At 36.9% G+C, this 25370-nt stretch overlaps 1 protein-coding gene across 3 annotated transcripts in view; it reads right to left on the bottom strand.

Moving 5' to 3' along the window:
• Nucleotides 1-12709, bottom strand: part of LOC137248204 (probable cytochrome P450 309a2) — a 48901-nt gene extending 36192 nt beyond the window's left edge. For all 3 annotated transcript variants that reach the window (XM_067779075.1, XM_067779076.1, XM_067779077.1), the window contains exon 1: nucleotides 12529-12709. In XM_067779075.1, coding sequence (XP_067635176.1) covers nucleotides 12529-12629 — 101 coding nt within the window. In that variant the 5' untranslated portion in view covers nucleotides 12630-12709. The remainder of the gene's footprint in view (nucleotides 1-12528) is intronic.
• Nucleotides 12710-25370: the final 12661 nt, after the last annotated feature.

Here is a 25370-nt window from a genome sequence, read left to right as displayed (position 1 = left end):
GATTTGGTATTTGCCTTTATTGTTATTTTTGCGAATTTCGGAGTAACATTCAATCCCAGGCATTGTTTGTTGAACCAAATGCTCGCCTTTGCTTTATATATTTTCAGTAGGCGTCGCTTGTAAATTGTTAGTAGTCCGTTCGCGTTCAAGTTAAAAGCCTGACAAGCAATAACTGACTTATCTTGTTTGGTTGATTTTCCGACAGGTGGATAAATGATGTATATTGGAACGATTTTCCGTCATCCCTTGTCAAATTTGGTTTTGAGACAAACCGGTTTTGGCTTTGTGCCATCATCAGTGTCGATTTTTGTTCTGATCTGTTGTTGTCATTTGTCCTGTATTTATAGTTCGTAGGTATATGTATGTATGTACTTCTTAGGAGGGAAAGATACAGAAAGATGTGGTTGTGGTTTTCAAACTAATTTGCCTAATTTTTGGTAGATATATTGTAGTCCACTTGCCAAGCTTCCTCTTCTTTGATAAACTAGTCATTTTTTTAAATTCTAGATAGCGAAAAAGTGTAAAGGGTAAATCCAATCTGACCGAATGCTTTTGCGCGTGGACTAGGACTAGGCCAAATATACTCAGTGTCCTAAATTTTGTAAAAATTTTTTTTAATTTCTCGTGTTAAGGGACTGGCTGGTACACATTGGCTTAAGAATGGAAAAAGTATAGAGCGCGTATTAACTAACTGTATATACATTTCGGTTGACCACATTCCAAAGTTGTGACCCCGTTGTTTAACCCGTTGTTACCTGTTGAGAAATTGAAGATAAATCAGATGCCTCTCGTTTGTGGATAACTTGATAATTGTAATATTAGGTTTGTGTTCACTCTTCGTTTTGAAATATTTGAAATTGCGTTAGGCTATGCTGATCAATGGCATAAGAACTAGAGTAAATATGAACAGTACATGTGACTAATATATATGTATCTTTTATAGATGATGTCGAAGTAGTGATTCACTGTGCATGGACATTTAAATCATCATGTGTTGGCAAGGTTGTAATCACATTTCGTCAATTGTGATGCAGGTTATCTTGGTGCTCAGAAAAGTATGCGCACATCTCTTAATTCTTATACTAAGATTGTGGAATTGTATCACTTATCTGAAGAGCTCAGCATAAGAACATGTTATAGCGAAATATTTGTACTTCGAATAAAATAGTAATAGTAATAATAGTTTTACTTCATTACTTTATGACGTATATTTGATTGTAACATGATGTAGGCAGGGTGCATTTATTTCGATTTTTACCGATGGCCAAAAAGGCAAAACGTCCTCCAGAAAAAAATTTCGATTATGCAACAAGTAAGGAAGTTTAAGTTCGGGTAAAACCGAACCTTACATACCCAGCTGTACACTTAAATGCTGTTGTTGTTTGTTTTGTGTGCTTAATAGTGTTACAAGGCTGCGCAATAATACATATACGTATGATTCTATTCTGAACTAATTTTTCTTCGAGTTGTGGCTCCCGAAACAAAGAAAATTGCTTAGTCATAAAAGGGGCGCTACCAGGCCCATTTTTTAAAATTAAAATTTTGCCGATGAAGGAATTTAGCAGTTCCCGAAATGGATCTATACAACGAGCTTTGGCAGTTGTCTAAATTTTTTCTTTCTTCTATTCTAATTTAAAAATTTTTTCAATTAAGAAAAAATTTATCATAACAATAATAATGATAAAAAATTATTGTTAGGCCTTGAGCTCGATTCGAACCCGCGATCTTAAAATCAGTAGGCCGATATAACAACAAAAATTGTTAATACATCCCAGAGCACGGGGAAAGTGTCAATAAAATATGACACTATGGCAGCATTGCCAACAAACCAGTCCAATTTTCACAGCCATTCTGCAACAGATGTCGCAGTGTTGTGAATATCAATTGGCACGAACCAGAATAGAAGTAGGATTAATGAAGACAAACAAAAAACCGCTGTGATGGCTGAATGGTTATAGCAGCGGCGCCTAAACGTTGCCGATGAAGGAATTTAGCAGTTCCCGAAATGGATCTATACAACGAGCTTTGGCAGTTGTCTAAATTTTTTCTTTCTTCTATTCTAATTTAAAAATTTTTTCAATTAAGAAAAAATTTATCATAACAATAATAATGATAAAAAATTATTGTTAGGCCTTGAGCTCGATTCGAACCCGCGATCTTAAAATCAGTAGGCCGATATAACAACAAAAATTGTTAATACATCCCAGAGCACGGGGAAAGTGTCAATAAAACAGGCATGCTTAACCAACGAAACGATATCATTTCGTTACGATAATCAACGTTAATAAACGAAACGAAGTCATTTCGTTTCGTTTATTAACGTTAAGATCGTCAAATTAACGAAGTGATTTCGTTTCGTTTTCTGCCATATCAAAACGAAATCAAATCGTTTATGTTGATTATTAATTTCAAACTATGCTGGCAAAGCTGATTGATGGCGGAGTCATTAAAGGTGAAAGCATTAGCCAGGCTGATCGCAACTTTTCTCATGAATTTTGACAGTACGAACATTTCTCAGAGTATTTTTGACATTACCACCAACGAATTACACAAACAAATTACATGGAGTTTGTGTGTGTATGTGCGCTCGTTGTTGCCACCTTACGGCTTCACCATGGCTATAGCATTGCCAGCACAATTCAAACATAAAGTATCACGTTTTTGTTAACGTTTTTAACGTTAACGAAAGCTTTTCGTTTCGGTTAAAAACGAGATACAATTTATCTTGATAATTTCTTTATCGATAATATTTCGAAGTGTTTCAACGGAAACGGTGGAAATTTTTTGATAAACGATTAGCTTAACGTTAAGGTGCATCCCTGCAATAAAATATGACACTATGGCAGCATTGCCAACAAACCAGTCCAATTTTCACAGCCATTCTGCAACAGATGTCGCAGTGTTGTGAATATCAATTGGCACGAACTAGAATAGAAGTAGGATTAATGAAGACAAACAAAAAACCGCTGTGATGGCTGAATGGCTATAGCAGCGGCGCCTAAACGTTGCCGATGAAGGAATTTAGCAGTTCCCGAAATGGATCTATACAACGAGCTTTGGCAGTTGTCTAAATTTTTTCTTTCTTCTATTCTAATTTAAAAATTTTTTCAATTAAGAAAAAATTTATCATAACAATAATAATGATAAAAAATTATTGTTAGGCCTTGAGCTCGATTCGAACCCGCGAAAATTTTTTTCTATTTATTGTAATCCACTTGGGAAATGAAATACCTTTGATATAAAGCTCTTTTTGCAAAGATATAGCTTACTTTCTTGGTCCACGATCCTTTTAAAAATCGTTTATATAAAAGTGGGCGTGGTCCTTAACCGATTTCGTTCCCATGCCTGTGTTTCGATAGGGATCTTGAGGCGAAACCGACATACACACAAAAGCTGATTTATCAAAAGAATTTACATATTAAAATTATAATCATAATTATGTATTCTTGAAGTTATTTTTTAAATTTTAATTACGGGGAATTTGGACGTTTGCGTTTTTCGCTCTCAATTTGCGCAGTAAGTAACTTAATGCGTAAACGGTGCTCTTCTAAATATTTTACTCGCACTGCACACTTCTCCACCCGTTCTGCGTGCACCAACTGCATATTTTTAAATTTGCTTGCTAGATTCTTGCCTGATCGGAATGTCTTTTATAGGACCTCGTCAGAAAAAGGAAATACAATATACCTTTTAAATTGATGACGATTTGAACTCCTTTGCAACTTTCAGCCATGCTTCATTTGGTTATTTTGCATATTTGTGCGCTTACCAAAGGCACCTTTCCGTGCTTCACTACAAGGTCTCTCAAAAGATTGTTTTCGTCCTCATAATAATTTTGATTCCGGACTTTGTCCCTTCTCGTCGCGCTTTGACAATTTTTTTTTTGAAATTGAAAAATAAATAATTTTCAATAACAGTTCGTAAACTGGCAATTCAGCATATTTTCACCGTCTCAAATCCAAGTCGTAAATTCTCTCTTACGACGAGTCTCAATTCTAATTGCTTTTGTGAACAAACCGAAAAGGTTAAGCCGAGGTGTAAACGGCGTTGTATTATAAATCGGAATTTAACTACATCGAGAATTAGACGGCTTTACGACTCGGTCAACAATTTGGCCACTAGTGTGATAAAATAAATTTTACAAATCATAATATCACAATAATAACATCATAAATCAAAAATCGTTAAACCTTTGGTAACAAAATTCGGCAGAGTGGTTGCCTTTACTATAAGGAATTCTTTGAAGAAAAATTAAGGAAATCGGTTAAGAACCACGCCCACTTTTATATAAAAGATTTTTAATAGGGTCGTGAATGAACAAAATAAGCTATATCTTTGCCAAAAAGAGCTTTATATCAATGGTATTTCATTTCCCAAGTGGATTTAGAACAATAAATAGGAAAATTTTCAAATTTAAAAAAATGGGTGTGGCACCGCCCCTTTTATGACTAAGCAATTTTCTATGTTTCGGGAGCCACAACTCCAAGAAAAATAGAAAAATGGACGAGATCGGCTAAAGACCACGGCAACTTAGATATAAAACAAATTTAAAAGGGTCATGGAATAGAATAATAAGCTATAACTTAGCAAAAAATATTTATTATTAAGAATTCATGAGCTTAACACCGGCTTATAATAATTGAATATTCAATTATTATGTTTTTCAAAGAGAAACTGAAAAGAAAAGAAGAAACATTTACTGGCATATTGCGATGGTACCATTTCGAAACTTTACAAAAACAAATCTACATACACACAAAATTAATAGAGGCAGAATTGTTCAGTTGTGTTGTTAATGTAGAAATAAGATAAACCGCTTCGCGGTTCGAATCTCGGTGGAACTTTTGATAATATTACGAAATGGCCTGAAACTCGCAATATGCCAGTAAATTTTTCTTCCTTTCTTTTAAGTTTCTCTTAGAAAAACATAATAATTCAATATTCAATTATTATAAGCCGGTGTTAAGCTCATGAATTCTTAATAATAAGTATAAATTGAACACACTATTAAAACAAATAAACAGCAAAAAATAGTTTTGTATCTATGATATTTCACTTATCAAGTTTTATTGTAAGAGGAAATGGGGAGACTTTTTTTTTTTTAAACGGGCGGTGCCAGGTGTTATGTAGAAAAGTAATTTATCTGAAATGAAATGTGCAATTGAAGTTCACGCTGAGTATATATTGTTTGGTTACACCCTAACTTAGACACCTTTACTTGTTTTTTTTTTTTTAATTTTCCCATGTGTTTTTTTTTTTAAATAAACGAAAATTATTTTGCTTAAACATAGCAAGGTGAAAGAGTCTTTTTGCCAATATTTTCTTCCATGGGACGCTTTCCTTACAATAAAAATTATAGTCTGCGGGTAAGCTTCGATTCGTTATCAGCGAGCTCGCAATCGGCCTGATACTCAATTTCAAATTATACGGGTGTTTTTTTTGAGGCTGGAATCTATTCTCATTTCCAAACTGGCGCCATACTACAGCGTGTTTCAAGCAAAAGTCCCCGCGATCTGGCAGGCATGCAAATCACTCGAGGTCCTAAACATAATTGGGAAAGTATCTGCCTTTTCTGACAGCCAGGCAGTAATAAAAGCCTTAGCAGCACCATACACTAGCTCAAGGAGCTTATACCTGCGTTAACTGACACACTGGAAATATCTATTATCTGGGTTCCTTGACGAAGTGAATCTGTCAATTTGTAGTCTAAAAAATCACAAGGCGGATGGTATTGACGGAATATTCGCCTAGTTACTCAAACACGGTTGCGAAGAGTTGGTAAAGGGAATGCATCAACTCCTGTGCAAAAACGGTCGGATGAGCGCATGCCTACAGATTGGAATTCAATGTGCTCTGCACAATCCACAAGTAAGGTTATCCTGCAAACCGCGCTAGTTACCGCCTTCTTTATATCGCGTTTAAGGTTCTATCGAGCGTACTGTGCAAAAGACTGAACCCAAGTTAAGGAACTGATTGGACCTTATCAATGAGACTTCAGAATCGGTAAATCTACTAGCGACCAGACCTTCACGATGTGCACGATCCTGGAGATGAGATAATCGACACTCAATATCTTTTTTTTGACTTCAAAGCAGCCTTTGACCGCGCGAAATGAAGCTGCTATATCGGAATTTAAATTCCCTTCCCTTGTGAAGGAACTCTCCAAACCAATCGAATCCAAAGGAAGCTTCAGACAAGGCTACTCCCTTTCGTGTGATTTCTTTAACATAATGCTGGAAAAGATAATTTTAGTAGCAAAACTAAGCCGCGATGTGCATTATATTATAAAAGCGTTCAATTACTGGCGTATGCTGATGTTATTGATGTTATTGGTCTGAACATTGTTGGAGGATATTAATTCGACACTGCGAAGGATTTGGTCTAGCATTAACAGCAAAAACAATGTCAGCTTAGAAACGAAACGGAGAATAACTTTCGGCAAGGAGTGCTACTTTGGACTGAGCAGGCAAGTGAAAAGTTAAGTCCGCTCCCGATGAACAAAAATCACACTCTACAAGTCGACCATCACACCTGTTCTGATGTATAGCTCAGAATCATGGACGGTGTGGAAAGAAGAATAGATGGTAAGAAAATACAGGCCTTCCAAAATACTGATCTCAGAACCGCTACGGGCTGTCTTCTTATGTCCACAGAACACCATCTACAAAATGAGGCGAGAGTACTCCCCATTAGGGAGAGAAACGTAATGCTAACCAAACAGCTTCTGTTGAATACCTTGAAACCTGGGCATTCCAATAGATATCTGATTGATATGGCCACGCCTTCCAGAGCTTAATGGCATCTCCGTAAGCAATATGAGGAAATACGGCACTTGAGATCATAGCTGTATGAAGCTAAAAAGAACAATCAGGTCCCCAGTGGTATCCACAAACAGGCGTCGGAGCTCTATGCCAGGAATCGCCCGGCGAATCCAGTTCTTAAAAAAAATACCTAGAACTCGCATATGAGGAATGCACACTCTAGCTCAACTTCGATCTGGATAATGTAACAGGTTAAACTCTTACCTATTCAGAATCAACCCCGACGTACAAAATGTATGTCCTGCTTGCAATGTGTCCCCACATGACACCAACCATCTCTTCAATTGTAATATGAACCAACGCCTCTAGCATCGTTCTCACTATGGTTCACCCCTGTTGAAACTGCAAGTGTCCTTGGACTACCGCTAGAGGATCTTGATAACAATTTGTTATCGGTCGCGCCTATTGGATGGCGCGAAGCACTGTTACAACAACAACAAGAAGAGATGGCTCTTAGAGTATTCGAAAGGAAAGCTCTTCGGATGAATTATGCTCCTGTCCGCGATGCCGATGGCAAGTATCGAATGAAGTATATTGATGAGCTGTATGAGCTTAACGTAGATACGATGATAGTGCAGCGAATAAAAACCGAAAGGCTTCGGTGGCAAGGTCATGTTATACGAACGGACGAGGACGCTCCGGCCAAGTAGTATTTCAGTTGATACCATAGTTTGGAAGCAGAGAAGGGGGAAGACCTCCTCTGAATTAGGAGAGGCAGGTCTAGGAAGACTACACTTCCCTTGGCGCTCCCAAAATGTGCCAGTTTTCGCAAAACAGGATAGCTGGCGTGACTTGTTACGAGACGGCCCAAATCGCTTAGGCGGTTTCAGAACATAGTGAAATCGAAGCGAATGGCTGATGAGCTAGATCGTAAAGCTCAGCGGAAGGATGTGAAGGTATAACCAGCATCGAAGTAGGCATATTCTTGGGGGTAGCCAAGGCGGAAGTTCGGAATTTTTACGTGAAAATAGTGAAGAGTACCACGGGCTGTGCAATTTCAAAGGCCACATAGCTAGACTAAATGAAAGGAGGACAAGGAATCACTGGGCAGACCTAGGACCGACCGTGCAGAAGTTGAAAAGACGTAACTGCAAAAGAGAATAATGAGCATTTTCTGTGCAAATGCTCGGCTCTAGCTAGAACATGTTTAAAATCTTTCAGAAGCCCCTTTTTGGACAATCTGGGTATATTATGGGAAATAGGGATATCAAATATTCTTGATTTTGTAAACAACTTGGGTTGGTTTGTAATACATATCCGATGTAAGCTCAAGCCAGTTTTATGGCATCATAAGACTTTTCATTAGCTACTTGGCGAGCTGTGTTGCAGGCGTTATACCTACTTACTTACCTGGTTTTAAATTCGTAAGCAGCTTCTCAAAATACGAATTTTTTCTATGTGCAAAATTATTACAATTTTATGTATTATTAAGTTTTTTGCACTTGTAAATACAATCTTTATCACTGCGCGACGCGGGCCCATCAACTTAATATTAGTCTACCTCAATTCCTTTATGCCCTTATAAAAAATCGTTATCGAATTAGAGTTATAATAATTTATCGGCTAACTTTAAAAATGTGTAAAACCAAATACATACATATATAGCAATCACGGTTAAATGAGCTGAAAGGTAAGAGCGAATTTTTAATTTATTTATGTATGATAAATATTCGATGGTAATTTATAGACTTGTTTTGTGATAAATAATGTTATTCATTATAACTTGACTGATTAAAATATATTTTTTTTAAATTTACTGAGATAATCGCTTTCAAATATCAAATTAGAAAAGAATACTCAAATATTTTTATTTTTGGGCATCAATAAAAAAATTTTAAAGCAATGTAGGAATCTCGGAGTTCCAGATACCAAACTTAATTCTTGTATTATCTTTTATTTTGACATCATCAAACTTGTTTTACAAGCTACATGCTACTAGGTGTCCGCGTTTGTGAAAAATGAAGGTCAAAGGTCACAAAAATGAATTTTTTTGGACAGTTTTCGTTTTTTGGACTCGTTTCCTTTAGAGTTTATGCCATTTGTTTTCAATATTAGAGAAGATAAAATTTTCTACAACTTTTGTCCAAAAAGTTTTTTCCCAAGTACCAGTGGCGGATCCAAAGGGGGAGGGGCTATGGGGCTAAAGCCCTCCCCCCTCCGTTCGAACTAAGTCATTACGTGCAAGGTTGAGGTATCATACGTGGACACACGGTATGGTTTTAAATTTTTTATGCCAAAAATTTTCTACTGTGAATATTTTTACCGAATGCTTCTTTTTACAGAAATTGAATTAAACTCATTTTCTTATGGGTAGGAAGCTCTGAAAGTTGAAATAAATGGCATAGAGGGCTCTACTCGTTAAAAACTTAACATCATATTGTCAGCCCCGTCCTTTCTTGTTATAATACTATTTAAATTTTTTAATAATAAAAATACGTTAAGTAAGCTGTAATTACTTTGTTCCGCCAAATATAAGAAAATACTTAACGCTGGCACATATGGTTCGTCTTGTCATCGAAACGACTTTCATCACTGTCATCGCTTTCTTCATTTTCGAAGTTTCCTGCTGCTGCTGGCATTTGATTTTTTATTAAATATCTGATAAAAAAAAATTCTTTAGTGGCGTTTTATGCAAAATATTTCCTTACCTTTTCATTTCTACATTGTGTAAGTGATGACACTTGATAATCGACTAATGTTCTTTTATCAGCTGATTACCAAGCTGCCACATCATCATAACGAAAAAAATAAAATCAAATTTCGATGTCATTTGATACACACATTACAAATTTCACAATCCGAGTTGCCCAAATAGATTTGGAGCCAAATAAGGGCAAACATTTTAAAGAGGGCCAAAAAAGGGCTAGGGGCTAAACCCGAATTACAGAGCTACAATTTACTACCTTTTCCTGGACTACATGATTTCTTCATTGACGTCAAGGTTCAAAGGTGAATTTTTGAAAACACTGCCTCTGGAGGGACTGATTCCAGCATACTCTGCAGGAGAAACGATTGAAGAAATTGTACGTGCTGCTAAAGTTTATAAATAAGATCTCACCAGTCACAATGAGACAGTGCTGAAAAATGAGATTTTGTTCTGGCATAACCATTGCAAAAGTGATCCATTCAAGAGTGCTCAAACAGCTACTGATGCCCTGAAAATTATTAAATCAGCACACTTTTCTTCCTTTTTCCCAAACGTGACGACACTGTTGCAAATATTTGCCACTATCCCCGTGACATTAGCGACCGCAGAGCATTCTTTTTCTGTTCTAAAGCGCTTGAAGACTTACTTGAGACTGGTCTGGCACTAGGGAACGTCCACAAAGTAATATAAACGGACATTGGAGAAATAACCGATCTTTTCTGTAAATCGAAGCCCCGACGACTCGAATCTTTGGATTGGTCGATATAAGATTGAAACAGCAATAAATGGGTTTGAAAGAAAGGTTTTTGTGACTATTTTTTTATGGTTGTTATATCATTATCTCGAGTGTGCTGAATAAAAGAAGAACTTCCTTTCAGAAAATATTGCTTGTACTTTATTAGTAAGTTATTTAATTTTTTTAATTTTGAAAATCCTCGTTTTGTCATGTCATTTTATTTTCTGTATACATTTATTTAACACATCATGGAAAACAAAAACAAAATTTGAAAGTGAAAAAATTTCAATTTGATACCCATAATGTAAAAACACTATCTAGGCGTTCACGGGCCCACGTTTTGGCCTATATCTCGAGGCCCTAGTCACCCAGGAGTATGAAAATTACCCTCTACTAAAGCACTCATCAACAGCTTTCATTTGATATCCATATTCTATAAACACATTCCAGGGGTATCTGGGTCCACGTTTTGGCCTATATCTCGAGGCCCTAGTCACCCAGGAGTATGAAAATTACCCTCTACTAAAGCACTCATCAACAGCTTTCATTTGATATCCATATTCTATAAACACACACTAGGGGTACCCGCGCCACGTTTTGGGCCATATCGCGACTAAAATACCAGATTCAAGGGGCTGTGTAGCGCAACCTTTCAGGTTGCCAGCGCAATATATAGCTTCTCCAAACCCAATTGTCAACCTCACCTATCCGCGGCGAATCCTGTTTCACTAACAGACGAGGCTCTGGTGACCCCAAGCTCCTCATGGAACTTGGTGGTAGGGAGGGAGGGAATGGCCTGAAGGTTTAATGTGGCCACATAAACGGTTCCCGAGATGGTCGGGCTAGCACCTTAATGGTGCTATGGCACCGGAGCGTACCGGATTTGTATCCGGCAAAGGATCATCACATCGATAACACTCCCCAAAGCCTTCGGGGAGCAACCTTATCGCTACAACAACAACAACAACACTACCCTGCACTTAAGCACTCATCAACAGCTTTCATTTGATATCCATATTCTATAAACACATTCTAGAGGTACCCGGGTCCACGTTTTGGCCTATATCTCGAGACCCTAGTCGCCCAGGGGTATGAAAATTACCCTCTACTAAAGCACTCATCAACAGCTTTCATCTGATGTCCATATTCTATAAACACACTCTAGGGATACCCGGGTCCACGTTTTGGGCCATATCTCGAGACCCTAGCCTCCCAGTTGTATGAAAATTATCCTGTACTAAAGAACTCATCAACAGCTTTTATTTCATATCGATATTGTATAAACACATTCTAGGGGTACCCGGGTCCACGTTTTGGGCTATATCCCGAGACCCTAGTTACCAATAGGTATGAAAACTACCCTGTACTAAAGCACTCATTAACAGCTTTCATTTGATATCCATATTGTATAAACACATTCTAGGGGTGCCCGGGTCCACGTTTTGGCCTATATCTCGAGACCCTAGTCACCAATAGGTATGAAAACTACCCTGCACTAAAGCACTCATCAACAGCTTTAATTTGATACCCATATTGTACAAACACATCCCAGTATTACCCAGGTCCACGTTTTGATCTCAAGACCCTAGCCAGAATGGGATAAAAAGTATCCTATGTCCGTTCCATGGTTCTAAGCTACCTCTCCACCAATTTTCATATGCGTAGTGTAACTAACACCACTTTCTTTTATATATACAGATTACGGCTGGTGCAAATTCGCCTAAATTTTAGGTACATAATCTGATATTCTAAGGGAACTTATCCCAAGATAGCAGTACAAGAGAACGCAGTAGCAGTACAAGAGAACGCAGTAGCAGTACAAGAGAACGCAGCGGCTCAGTTTTATACGATGTTTTTTTTTTTTTGCCGGGCATAGTGGCGCACATGCACAGGGACGTTTGCCACAATCTTGGATTGAATACTGTGATGTTGTCACCTCCAATAGCTTATTTCAGGCCAATAAGTCCACTTAACTCCCAAATATTTGCAGATTGTAATCCTTATTTGAGAAGCAGGATCCCATTCTCGTGCCCCAACTTGACTTGAATTGAATGGACAAGAGCCATTTATTTGCATGCACAAATTAAAAAAAAAAAAGATAAAATTAAAAATGAGGAATTTTTTTGTTTTGAAACTTCACATTTGAATTTGGGTTGAAAGCATACATGTTAAATTCCAATTAGAATTAGCAATTGATGCAATTGGTATATATATTATACAGTTTCCAGTGATTTAAGTTCTTTCTTTATTTAGGAAGAAATTTAGGCCAACTCGTACCCAACCTACATATCTGCCTTTGATAATTTTTAATATTACGAACTTACCTATATATCTCATCAACATCATATACAAACGGTTGTTTGCCGGTTATAATACTGGGAACATTTCCAAAAAAAATATTTGGTTTTGGGCCATCCAAACCCATCTTCAGAAATACGGCATGATACCATGTCAAATATTTGTACACAAGGAAAATAATTGCACCGGCAAGCGCTGCAGTGACTAGAAACGCTTCCATTTTTATACTAGATTCGTAAGATTGCTTATTCTTCTAAAAATGTATTAAGGTTTGATGACACTTTTACAGGGTGTTTCGAAATGAAACTCTGCCAACAAAGGCATAACTAAAAGGGAAAATATATTAGGAAGTTGGCTCCTTACTACTCTCCCCCTCTTTTATTAAAATGCATTAAAATGTTGATGTATGTGAGGCCGAAATAAAATGAAAGAATTATATTGCCAAAATTCCAAGACCCCTTTATAGATTCATTCATATTAAACTGAAAACAACTATTCCAAATAGCTATGCTTGAAAAGGCAGAAAACTTTTTCAGGTCCGAAAAATACGAGAGGAGATATTAAAGTATCACCGTATTTAGCGACTTTAGCCTTTATTAAAAAATTTAGTTAATTTAACAATTTAAACTACAGGTAGTGTTAAGCTCTTTAAAGTTGTCACTTAGGCAACTTAGCTTTAATTTTAAGCGCCCAAAGTCCGGCTAAACTCTAACTAACACAAAGTGGACAAGATACAGAATGAGTTGATTGTTTCTCGTTGGAAACACCAGAAGCCGAAGAAAGTGATCGGTCTAGTGGCATTTCGAGTGTTATACGTGTTTTTTGTATCATTGTGCCATCTTAAGCTTCTTTCTTCTCATGCTAATTGCTGTACCAAAGATTTCTCGCAGCAAACTCTTGAGCTGCCTTTTCCCGTACTACTACTGCCTTTCTCCAGTCTTCTTCTCTGATTGAATTCACCTGTTGTTCGATCGTAAAGCTGGTTGAATTTACGCTAAATTTTATCTCTGGGTCCGATACATCGCTTGTGGCGCTTTTTCCTCTTTCGCTTGTTCCTAGCTTCCTTCCACCCCCCTCGTTCTTGTTATCAGCAGAAGATGTCAGAAAGGTTGCATTGAAATACATTCAGTTATTCCCTCTGACTGCAAATCACCCAATTGACACTGTTATTGAGGTATATTGCTTGGGCAATTTTTGTTTAATTTGACCTTTTTCCAAATTTGCATACAAATTTAGACTACCAGTTACATGAAGATTAATTTACAACATTAAAATGAAATCTTATTATTGCACACCCTTTATGAGCACGTATTTGTCTTTTGTATTTAAACTAACGAGCTCCGCCTTTCACAACGAGGGTCTTCAGTTCAACTCACGGTCAAAATAACATCAGAAATAAAAACAAAAATTTATTCATGTATGTTTGTTTAATGAGTTTATACTTATATTTAAGAATTCATGAGCTTAACAACCGAAATTCAATTATTATAAGCCGGTGTTAAGCTCATGAATTCTTAAAAATTTATTCAATTCGAAATAAATTTTCTAAGCGAGGTCGCCCATAGGAAGTGGTTTGGCAATTACTCCGAGTGTGTTTCTGCCTAGAAAATCTGTTCAGTGGAAATTCGTCTGCCTTGCACATCCCGTCCCGTTCCACCAATTTGTAGGGAAAACTAAAAGGAGCACTACGGTCGGAAGAGAAGCTCGGCCCAAAACTCATCGGAAGTTAATCGAGACAAGTATTTTTTTTTTAGTTAAATCTTGTTTGCAGGCGAAAATATTAATACATTGTGTTTTTATGTTAATAATCAGCTGCTGATAAGGTTTATTAATATCAGTGTTGTTAGGAGTGTGAAACTCCCCGTAGGAAAGTCAGCATAAAACAAAGAGTTCAAGATATTGTAATATGGATGTCAGCCATATTGGCGCTTGTTTGCGAAAAAAAATAACAGTATGTTAACCTAGCAATCCTTACTGCCGACGTCATAGATATCAGCCGATTTACTTATGCTTGTTGTTGTTATATACACGTACATATTTATACTCAGCTGAGCAGAGCTCACAGAGTATATTAATTTTGTTCGCATAGCGGTACCCCGTAACGGCATAAACTAATCGAGATAGATATAGACTTCTGATCTTGGAAAAAAAAGAAATTTATTTAGCCATGTCCGTCCGTCTGTCCGTAAATACGACAACTTGAGTAAGTTTTGAGTATCCTAATGAAATTTGGTACGTAAGTTCCTGGGCACTAATCTCAGATCGCTATTTAAAATGAACGAATTCGGACTATAACCACGCCCACTTTTTCGATATCGAAAATTACGAAAAACCGAAAAAGTGCGATAATTCATTACCAAAGACGGATAAAGCGATGAAACTTGGTAGGTGGGTTGACCTTATGACGCAGAATAGAAAATTAGTAAAATTGTGAATAATGGGCGTGGCACCGCCTACTTTTAAAAGAAGGTAATTTAAAAGTTTTGCAAGCTGTAATTTGGCAGCTGAGTATGTAATGTTCGGTCACGCCCGAACTTAGCCTTCCTTACTTACTTTATTTACATTTCAACATGGCTGCTTTTCTTCTTACTTCACTAATTCGGCGTATAATAGTTTATTGCTAAATCTTTATTCATGGGAAGTAAGTAATAAGCGATACAAATTTCTTATTTAACACTAGAACTAATGTTCCAAATAAGAACCAGTTAAAGCAGAAGAAAATGTAATGCAGCGAGCGGTAGAGGTTCATAGCGCATCAGAGGTGCACGAGCATGCATGGAAAATCGTAAATTTTCGCTGATTTTCGCTATATACTCTCCTTATTAACTTTCCATGCCAATATGTTTTAAATATATCACATCTCAATGTACCAAGCCAAAAGATATTTAAATAGCACTAACCCCATTTAAATTAGCACTAACCTCATTTTATTTAGCAACCATCTTTTCGTCCTACAGACTAAATAGCAAGAATAATTCAGAATTCCATTTCTGGAAATATACTAAGCCTGTATTTTGAATATGTAAATTTAGCGTAATACACAAAATGAAGTAAGTTGCTATGTTAGAACAGTGCTTTTAATAATCACTGCAACCATTTTTATACTCAGTTGAGCAGAGCTCACAGAGTATATTAAGTTTGATTGGATAACGGTTGGTTGTACATATATAAAGGAATCGAGATAGATATAGACTTCCATATATCAAAATAATCAGGATCGAAAAAAAATTTGATTGAGCCATGTCCGTCCGTCCGTCCGTCCGTCCGTCCGTCCGTCCGTCCGTCCGTCCGTCCGTCCGTTAACACGATAACTTGAGTAAATTTTGAGGTATCTTGATGAAATTTGGTATGTAGGTACCTGAGCACTCATCTCAGATCGCTATTTAAAATGAACGATATCGGACTATAACCACGCCCACTTTTTCGATATCGAAAATTTAGAAAAACCGAAAAAGTGCGATAACTCATTACAAAAGACAGATAAAGCGACGAAACTTGGCAGATGGGTTGAACTTATGACGCAGAATAGAAAATTAGTAAGATTTTGGACAATGGGCGTGGCACCGCCCACTTTTACAAGAAGGTAATTTAAAAGTTTTGCAAGCTGTAATTTGGCAGTCGTTGAAGATATCATGATGAAATTTGGCAGGAACGTTACTACTATTACTCTATATGTTCTAAATAAAAATTAGCAAAATTGGATGAAGAACACGCCCACTTTTTAAAAAAAAAATTTTTTGAATTCAAATTTTAACAAAAAATTTAATATCTTTACTGTATATAAGTAAATTAAGTCAAAATTCAACTCCAGTAATGATATGATGCAACAAAATACAAAAATAAAAGAAAATTTCAAAATGGGCATGGCTCCGCCCATTTTCATTTAGTTTGTCTAGAATACTTTTATTGCCATAAGTCGAACAAAAATTTACCAATCCTTCTCAAATTTGGTAGGAGCATAGATTCTATGACGGTAACTGTTCTCTGTGAAAATGGGCGAAATCGGTAGAAGCCACGCCCAGTTTTTATACACAGTCCACCGTCTGTCCTTCCGCTCGGCCATTAACACAATAACTTGAGCAAAATCCGATATATCTTTACTAAACTTATCCCACGTACTTACCTGAGCTCACCTTTTCTTGGTATAAAAAATGGGCGAAATCTGACCATAACCACGCCCACTTTATCGATATCGAAAATTACGAAAAATGAAAAAAATGCCATAATTCTATACCAAACACGAAAAAAGGGATGAAACATGGTAACTGGATTGGTTTATTGACGCAAAATATAACTTTGGAAAAACCTTTGTAAAATGGGTGTGACACCTACCATATTAAGTAGAAGAAAATGAAAAAGTTCTACAAGGCGAAATCAACAGCCCTTGGAATCTTGGCAGGAATACTGTTAGTGGTATTGCATATATAAATAAATTAGCAGTACCCGACAGATGATTTTCTGGATCACCTGGTCCACATTTTGGTCGATATCGCGAGAACGCCTTCACATATACATCTAAGGGCCACTCGCTTTTAAAACCCTCATTAATACCTTTAATTTGATATCCATATCGTACAAAAACATACCAGAGTCACCCCTGTCCCACCCTAATGGCGATATCTCGAAAAGGCGTCCACCTATAGACCTAATGCCCCCTCCCTCTTAAAATGCTCAGTAACACCTTTCGTTTGATACCCATATCGTACAAACATTCTAGAGTCACCCCTGGCCCACCCTAATGGCGATATCTCGAAAAGGCGTCCACCTATAGACCTAGTGTCCACTCCCTCTTAAAATGCTCAGTAACACCTTTCGTTTGATACCCATATCGTACAAACATTCTAGAGTCACCCCTGGCCCACCCTAATGGCGATATCTCGAAAAGGCGTCCACCTATAGACCTAATGCCCACTCCCTCTTAAAATGCTCAGTAACAGCTTTCGTTTGATACCCATATCGTACAAACATTCTAGAGTCACACCTGGCCCACCCTAATGGCGATATTTCGAAAAGGCGTCCACCTATAGAACTAAGGATTACTCCCTTTTAAAATACTCATTACCACCTTTCATTTGATACCCATATCGTACAAACACATTCTAGAGTCACCCTGGCCCACCCTAATGGCGATATCTCGAAAAGGCGTCCACCTATAGACCTAATGTCCACTCCCTCTTAAAATGCTCAGTAACACCTTTCGTTTGATACCCATATCGTACAAACATTCTAGAGTCACCCCTGGCCCACCCTAATGGCGATATCTCGAAAAGGCGTCCACCTATAGACCTAATGTCCACTCCCTCTTAAAATGCTCAGTAACACCTTTCGTTTGATACCCATATCGTACAAACATTCTAGAGTCACCCCTGTCCCACCCTAATGGCGATATCTCGAAAAGGCGTCCACCTATAGACCTAATGCCCACTCCCTCTTAAAATGCTCAGTAACACCTTTCGTTTGATACCCATATCGTACAAACATTCTAGAGTCACACCTGGCCCACCCTAATGGCGATATCTCGAAAAGGCGTCCACCTATAGAACTAAGGATTACTCCCTTTTAAAATACTCATTACCACCTTTCATTTGATACCCATATCGTACAAACACATTCTAGAGTCACCCTGGCCCACCCTAATGGCGATATCTCGAAAAGGCGTCCACCTATAGACCTAATGCCCACTCCCTCTTAAAATGCTCAGTAACACCTTTAGTTTGATACCCATACCGTACAAACATTCTAGAGTCACCCTTGGTCCAGTTTTATGGCGATATCTCGAAAAGGCGTCCACCTATAGAACTAAGGATTACTCCCTTTTAAAATACTCATTACCACCTTTCATTTGATACCCATATCGTACAAACACATTCTAGAGTCACCCCTGGCCCACCCTAATGGCGATATCTCGAAAAGGCGTCCACCTATAGACCTAATGCCCACTCCCTCTTAAAATGCTCAGTAACACCTTTCGTTTGATACCCATATCGTACAAACATTCTAGAGTCACCCCTGGCCCACCCTAATGGCGATATCTCGAAAGGGCGTCCACCTATAGACCTAATGCCCACTCCCTCTTAAAATGCTCAGTAACACCTTTCGTTTGATGCACATATCGTACAGACATCCCTGGTGGAACACCCCCTATGGAACTAAGGATCACTCCTTTTCAAAATACTCATTAACAGCTTTCATTTGATACCCATATCGTACAAACACATTATAGAATCACCCCTGGTCCACCTTAATGGGGACATCTCGAAAAGGCGTCCACCGATAGACCTAAGGCCCACTCCCTCTTAAAATGCTCAGTAACACCTTTCATTTGATACCCATATCGTACAAACAAATTCTAGAGTCAGCCCTGGTCTACCTTTATGGCGATATCCCTAAATGGCGTTCATCCATAGAACTATGGCCTACTCTCTCTTAAAATACTCTTTAATACCTTTCATTTGATACACATGTTATACAACCACATTCCAGGGTTACCCCAGATTGATTTTCCTTATTTTGTCTCCATAGCTCTCAACTGAGTATGTTATGTTCGGTTACACCCGAACTTAGCCTTCCTTACTTGTTCTATATACATAGAATATCTTCTTCTTCATAACTAGTTTATTTATTGGCACTTTTTCGATAGTTCCGAACCGGGGGGAAAGTGTGAAAAAAACACATACACATAGTAACATAGGATGACGAACACGCCCACTTAAAAAAAAAAAATTTTAAAAGTCAAATTTTAACAAAAAATATAGATAAGCAAATTATGTCAACATTCAACCCCAGTAATGATATGGTGCAACAAAATACAAAAATAAAAGAAAATTTCAAAATGGGCATGGCTCCGCACTTTCTCATTTAATTTGTCTAGAATAATTTTAATGCCATAAGTGGAACAAAAATTTACTAATCCTTGTGAAATTTGGTAAGGGCATATCTTCTATGACGATAACTGTTTTCTGTGAAAATGGGCGAAGTCGGTTGAAGCCACGTACAGTTTTTATACACAGTCGGCCGTCTGTCCTTCCGCTCGGCTGTTAACACGATAAATTGAGCAAAAATTGATATATCTTTACTAAACACATTTTACGTACTTATCCACGTCCACTTTTACGATAACGAAAATTTCGAAAAATGAAAAAATTGCCGTAATTCTATATTAAATATGAAAAAAGGGATGAAACATGGTGATTGGATTGGTTTTTGACGCAAAATATAACTTTAGAAAAAACTTTGTAAAATGGGTTTGACACCAACTATATTAAGTAGAAGAAAATGAAAAAGTTCGGCAGGGCGAAATCAAAAGCCCTTGGAATCATGGCAAGAATACTGTTCGTGGTATTACATATATAAATATATTAGCGGTACCCGACAGATGATATTCTGGGTCACCCTTTTCCACATTTTGGCCTATATTTCGAAAACGCCTTCACATATACAACTAAGGTCCACTCCCTTTTAAAACAAACATTACCCCCTTTCATTTGATACCCATATCGTACAAACACATTCTAGAGTCACCCCTGATCCACCTTTATGGCGATATCTCGAAAAGGCGTCCACTTATAGAACTAAGGCCTACTCCCTTTTAAAATACTCATTACCACCTATAAATTGATACCCATATCGTACAAACATATTCTAGAGTCACCCCTGGCCCACCTTTATGGCGATTTCTCGAACTACGGCCCACTCCCTTTTAAAATACTCTTTATTACCTTCCATTTGATACCCATGTCATACAAACAAATTCCAGGGTTACCCTAGGTTCATTTTCTTACATGGTGATTTTCCCTTATTTTGTCTCCAAAGCTCTCAGCTGAGTATGTAATGTTCGGTTACACCCGAGCTTAGCCTTCCTTACTTGTTTTTTCAAATGTTAATAGGTCCGTACGTGACTCTCTGTAACGGAGCGAATCTGGTGATTTTTTGCTGTCCCGCACAAACGCATGCTTATTTTAGATTTTTAACAAATATATACAAATATTTCATAGCAGGTTTCTATTTTTATTTAGACATCCACCATACATCATAATGCACTGAATAGTTTACCTGGAAAAGTTATAGTTTGCCTTTTGTTAAGTTCGAAAACTAAAAATACGCGTATGATATGTCCGTACCAGTCTTGGAATGCTCCTGTACCAGCTAAAAACCCAACATTTTTCCTACAGGGTTGCTCGTTTGCATTTGTAGATCATGGATGGGTAATAATATATAATCCGCTTTTTTTACAAGCTGTTGGAAATAAAACGCTAGGTAGATTAGGGAATTGCACAGAAAACAACAACACAAAGTAAGCTAGTTGAGTTGAGTAACCGGTTTGAGATATGAGCCAAATCGGACCACAAATGTGATTTTTTGAATATCTCGATCCTTGCGACACCTAGCGGCGATTTGTTTCATAGGTCGCTTTTTATTCATGCATGTATTATGTTCCAAATATGAGCCAAATCGGACCACAAATGCTTTTTTTTTTAATATCTCGATCCTTGCGACACCTAGCGGCGATTTTGCATTGTCATCAGGTTCTGAACTATATTCCAAGTTTCTAGCTTGTGGCTTATCGGGAAGTTACTTAAATTTTAATTACAAAATTCGTAAACACGGCCCGCGGGCCGACCGGCCGTTCGCTCGCTACACAGAGCCAAACTAAATAAAACCGTTTAAAAAATATGACGAGTGACAATTCTTGTTTTATGTTTAAATGACAATACCGAGGCATGCGCTTGTTCGAGCATACTTTGTTTAGCAGCTAATGCGTGCCCTTTACCAACTCTTGGGCTCCGTGGTTGAGTCAGCTGTTTAGTCGCAGTCAAGGACAAATAGCCCTGCGAGTCACAGTTACAAAACGACCTGCTGCTTTTCTTAACTATATGCTCCTTCATAATATATTGCCTTACTGAAGAAAAGGCGGACTGATTTAGAACTTTCATATGACCCTGCATTAATAATCAGAGTTGTATCAAATCTTCTTCTGCAATGAACTTCCAGATTATTCATCCTTCATGAACCACGTAGCTGTTAAAGCAGTGCACCAGCGGGGATAGACCACCACTTATTTTCCTGACGGCAGAGACTGAAACAATTTCTCTTTTGCTTAAGTTGAAGGCCATGTTAGCGGAATTCCCTGGCGACAAACTATACAAGGCGTCTCTCTGTGTATTTGCTTAAATTGCATCTTATTATGTTTTCTATCACTATCTAGCTTTCTTCGAAAGATTTGGGTAGTGGTTACAATATTTAAGCTCTTGAGCGAGTAATTCCAAGCATTAACCCGAGTATTGTGCGAATGACTAGATTTGATCCATCAAACCTAATCCCTAATCGCAGTCTTACCTTGTCGGTCATAGTCCCAGCTCCAGTTCCAGTCTCAGCGCGAGTCCAGTTCCTAGTCCCAGTCCCAGAAAAGAGCATAGCTTTAAACGAAACTAAAAGAGAATTGCCTACAATAACAACACGGAGTTTATGCGTTTGAGCTTATGTGTACCTATTACACAGGCCTGCAAGGTTTTTTTTTCGGACCAGGAAGTCATTTCTGACATATTTCTGCGTGCTGAGTCCGAATCCGTACTCAGATTTGGTCCAGCACGTCAGGTTTTTGAGATATCCTCACCCAAAATTGTGAAAACGCTGTTTTTAGCATTTCTTGAGTTTATATTTTAATAATAGGAAATTTTTTGTGCAAATCTGCTTACAGTATCTTTGAGAACAACTCTTTCCCCACAAAATCCATTTTCGAACGCCTCGATTCGATTTTTTTCCCGAGATATGGTCAATTCAAGTTGGGGTCTGTTGTCGAAGCCACATATCATGAGGTGGCCGCTACACGAAAAAAAAGTTTGGATTAAAAACAGAACTTTAAGGTGCTACTGTATATATAAACTAAAATAAGTGTTATCGTAACACCAGAAGGAGTGTTATTTTGACTCCTTCAGGGGTGTAAGTTTAACACTTAAAAAGAGTATTTGGAAACAGCACTTGAATGGTGTAAATTTAAGTCCAAAAGGGTGTAATAGGAATACTCCCAATAGGGGTAGTTTTAACTCTAAATAGGTAATAGAAATACTCCCAATAGGTGCCCAAAAAGTGCTGAAAAAGGTTAAAACAGCTCTATATATGTATGTATAAAAACTTCCAGAATCTCCCAAAAAATGTATATAAAACCAAAAATATTTTTTTATTCAATAAAAGAGTCACTTATATACACAAGTAAAACAAGTAACACATTCTTATGGCTTATTGTTGTCAGCATTTGACTTTATAATAGTGTAATAATTAACATATTCTTATGTATAAAACCAAACATTTTTTTTTTATTTAGTAAAAGTGAGAGTCAATTAATTACACAAGTAAAAATGACTTGTTAATGTCAGCATTTGACTTTGTAATAGTTTAAAACTTAAAGTATTCTTAAGGCCACTATTTACACAAAAAGTACATCATTTATTATTATATAGATTAGGCCGGGTCGATTTGTGGGGAGGCAAAAAAATCGCCCACTTTTGAAAAATCCCACTTTGAAATGCCTATGTTTTTTCTTTTTGGAGTTTATTTTTCTCTTTAGAAATTTATTTAGTCAGAACATATGTAAATGAAAAAATGAATTTAACTTAGTAATAGAAAAGAAATTAAAAAAAAAAATTATTAGAAATTAGCGTTTTTACAACCCCCTTTTAAAACCAAGGCATCACTGTGATGCATTTGCATGTCGTAAACATAGTTGTGTGGGTTTTTTATTCAACCGTTTTAAAAAATGGAGGTATCACTGTGACACAGTTGCAGATCGTAAAATTGCTTGTGTTGTTTTTTTTAAGCCACCACAAGACACAGCAGGTAGAATTGAAATTGCCCCTACCCAAAAGTTCGACCCAAAGGGAGAACATCAGAATTCGTTTTAGAGGTATGGTTCCTTCGGCAAAGTTTCTTACTTTGATCCATAGAATATGATTTTCACAGAGCAATGAGCGATTTTTAAATCGACCCGCCCTAATATAGATATTAGAATTCATATGATAGCACTCATAAAGCTTGGTGGGTTTAGTGTTATAATATTGAAGATAAAATATTATTCTACTATTGATAATATAAATGGCTTTTATCTGTCCAAATAAAAGAAATTCGTTTTCTTTTCTTAAAAATAATATGAATCCTGTTCTATAATGGAATCCGTATTTATATTCAATCCATGTTGAATAAAATATGTTATATGTTCCATATTCTGGTAAAATCATAGAAAGATTAAGGGCGACATTTTCGTCTACGTTAGAGCAGTTTATAATTGTTTTCTTCCCTACTGATATTTTGTTTATTAAAGCACCTTTCCACAAAGTGCTCATTTTGCTTTGGTACTTTTTGGCCAGAGATTTACATATATTTTGAAAATTGTTTTTGAGTTTTGCATATTTTAGAATTTCACGGTGTTTAGCCTCATACCTCATGGCCCATGTATAAACAACAGGGCCTAACTTTCTGATAACTGATGGGTAGTGCATTAAAAAGTGGTGTGTAGGCAATAATTGTGTTTTGTATTGTTCTAAAATGCATTTAAGATGTTCTTTAATGGCGTATTTTAATACGTCGGTATCCTTTTTATAAATAATGGGAGACATGACAATATTAACAATTTTCAATAATGAGGTTATCCCTTTCCATAAAGTTGGCAAATGCAAGTGCATGTCAAAAAATATTAATGGGATATGTATCATGAGGCATAAATTTTGAGAAGCAGTTAGCCCTATGGAGGTTTTTGATTTTTTTAGCACTATCTTGGGGGGAACTACTGACCTATACAAAAATGCAAAATTAAATGCTTGTATTTTTTTATTTATATCATCAATGGAAAGAGTTTTTCTTTCAACTACTTTCTCAAAAAAGTGTTTTAAAATAAAAGGAACAATGCCCTCCAAAACATCATGCATTACATCAACGTTATTATTTTCGATACAGTCGTAAAAAAGTAAACGATTGAATTCTGGTATTACTTTTATACTTTTTATGTTTCTGGGTCATATCTATTTGGAGGTGCATTTGAAGAAAACACTTCGTCATAGTCTTCTCTTTTTCAGAATTTTTTTCGCAGAATTTTCATTCAACATGTAGGCGGCTTCTTCTCGAGTTAGGTTACAGAATCGGCAGTAATGCGTTGCCCTCAAAGAAGTAACAAAGCCTATACATGTATTCGCTCCTAAGTTGTCATGCGATATGGAAACGATAGTGCCTTTTACATTAAACCCATTAACATCAATTCCGTTCCTTTCAAGAAGTACTATATCGTTTAAAATTGGATGAAGAACGTCATTGAAGGTAACATTTTCATTCTTTAAGTTTGCGCAATTGAAAAGTGCCAGCAAGTGGATATTCTCCAACTTTGAATTATATTGATATGGTAAATTTCTAATTGTAAAATATAGCGCACCGATTTTATGAATACTCTTTTTACTGCCTAGTGGATTGACAACATCCAAATCGTCATAAAAAATTTGGATTTGTAAAGCGTTTGTATTTTGTTGAAAAAAACTTGACAAGGCGAAACTATGAGAACAGCAGAAACCGTCTAGTAAATCTACACTGCACTTATGATTATTGCTAAAGTACAATTTTGCAAACAATTCATTTTTAAAAAAGTTTCTCAATGTTTTTAATATCGGAATATTTGAAAGTGCTGTTGAACAAAAGCTCTTGCTAAAGAATTACTACCCCTTTTCTTTTTCATTATCCAGCGTCCTCCTAATGAGCGAAGTTCGGGTTGTATAAAATATGCAGATTGCGAGATCATGTTCTCTCGTTTATACTTGTTTGAGAATTTACTTAACTGACTTTTATAAGAAGCTCTAAATATATTTCTATTCCCTTCGAAACGCCTCATCTG

The sequence above is a fragment of the Eurosta solidaginis genome, chromosome 4, assembly GCF_040869045.1.
Source record: "Eurosta solidaginis isolate ZX-2024a chromosome 4, ASM4086904v1, whole genome shotgun sequence".
In the NCBI taxonomy this organism is placed as follows: Eukaryota; Metazoa; Arthropoda; class Insecta; order Diptera; family Tephritidae; genus Eurosta; species Eurosta solidaginis.
This window is presented reverse-complemented; position numbering and strand designations above follow the sequence as displayed.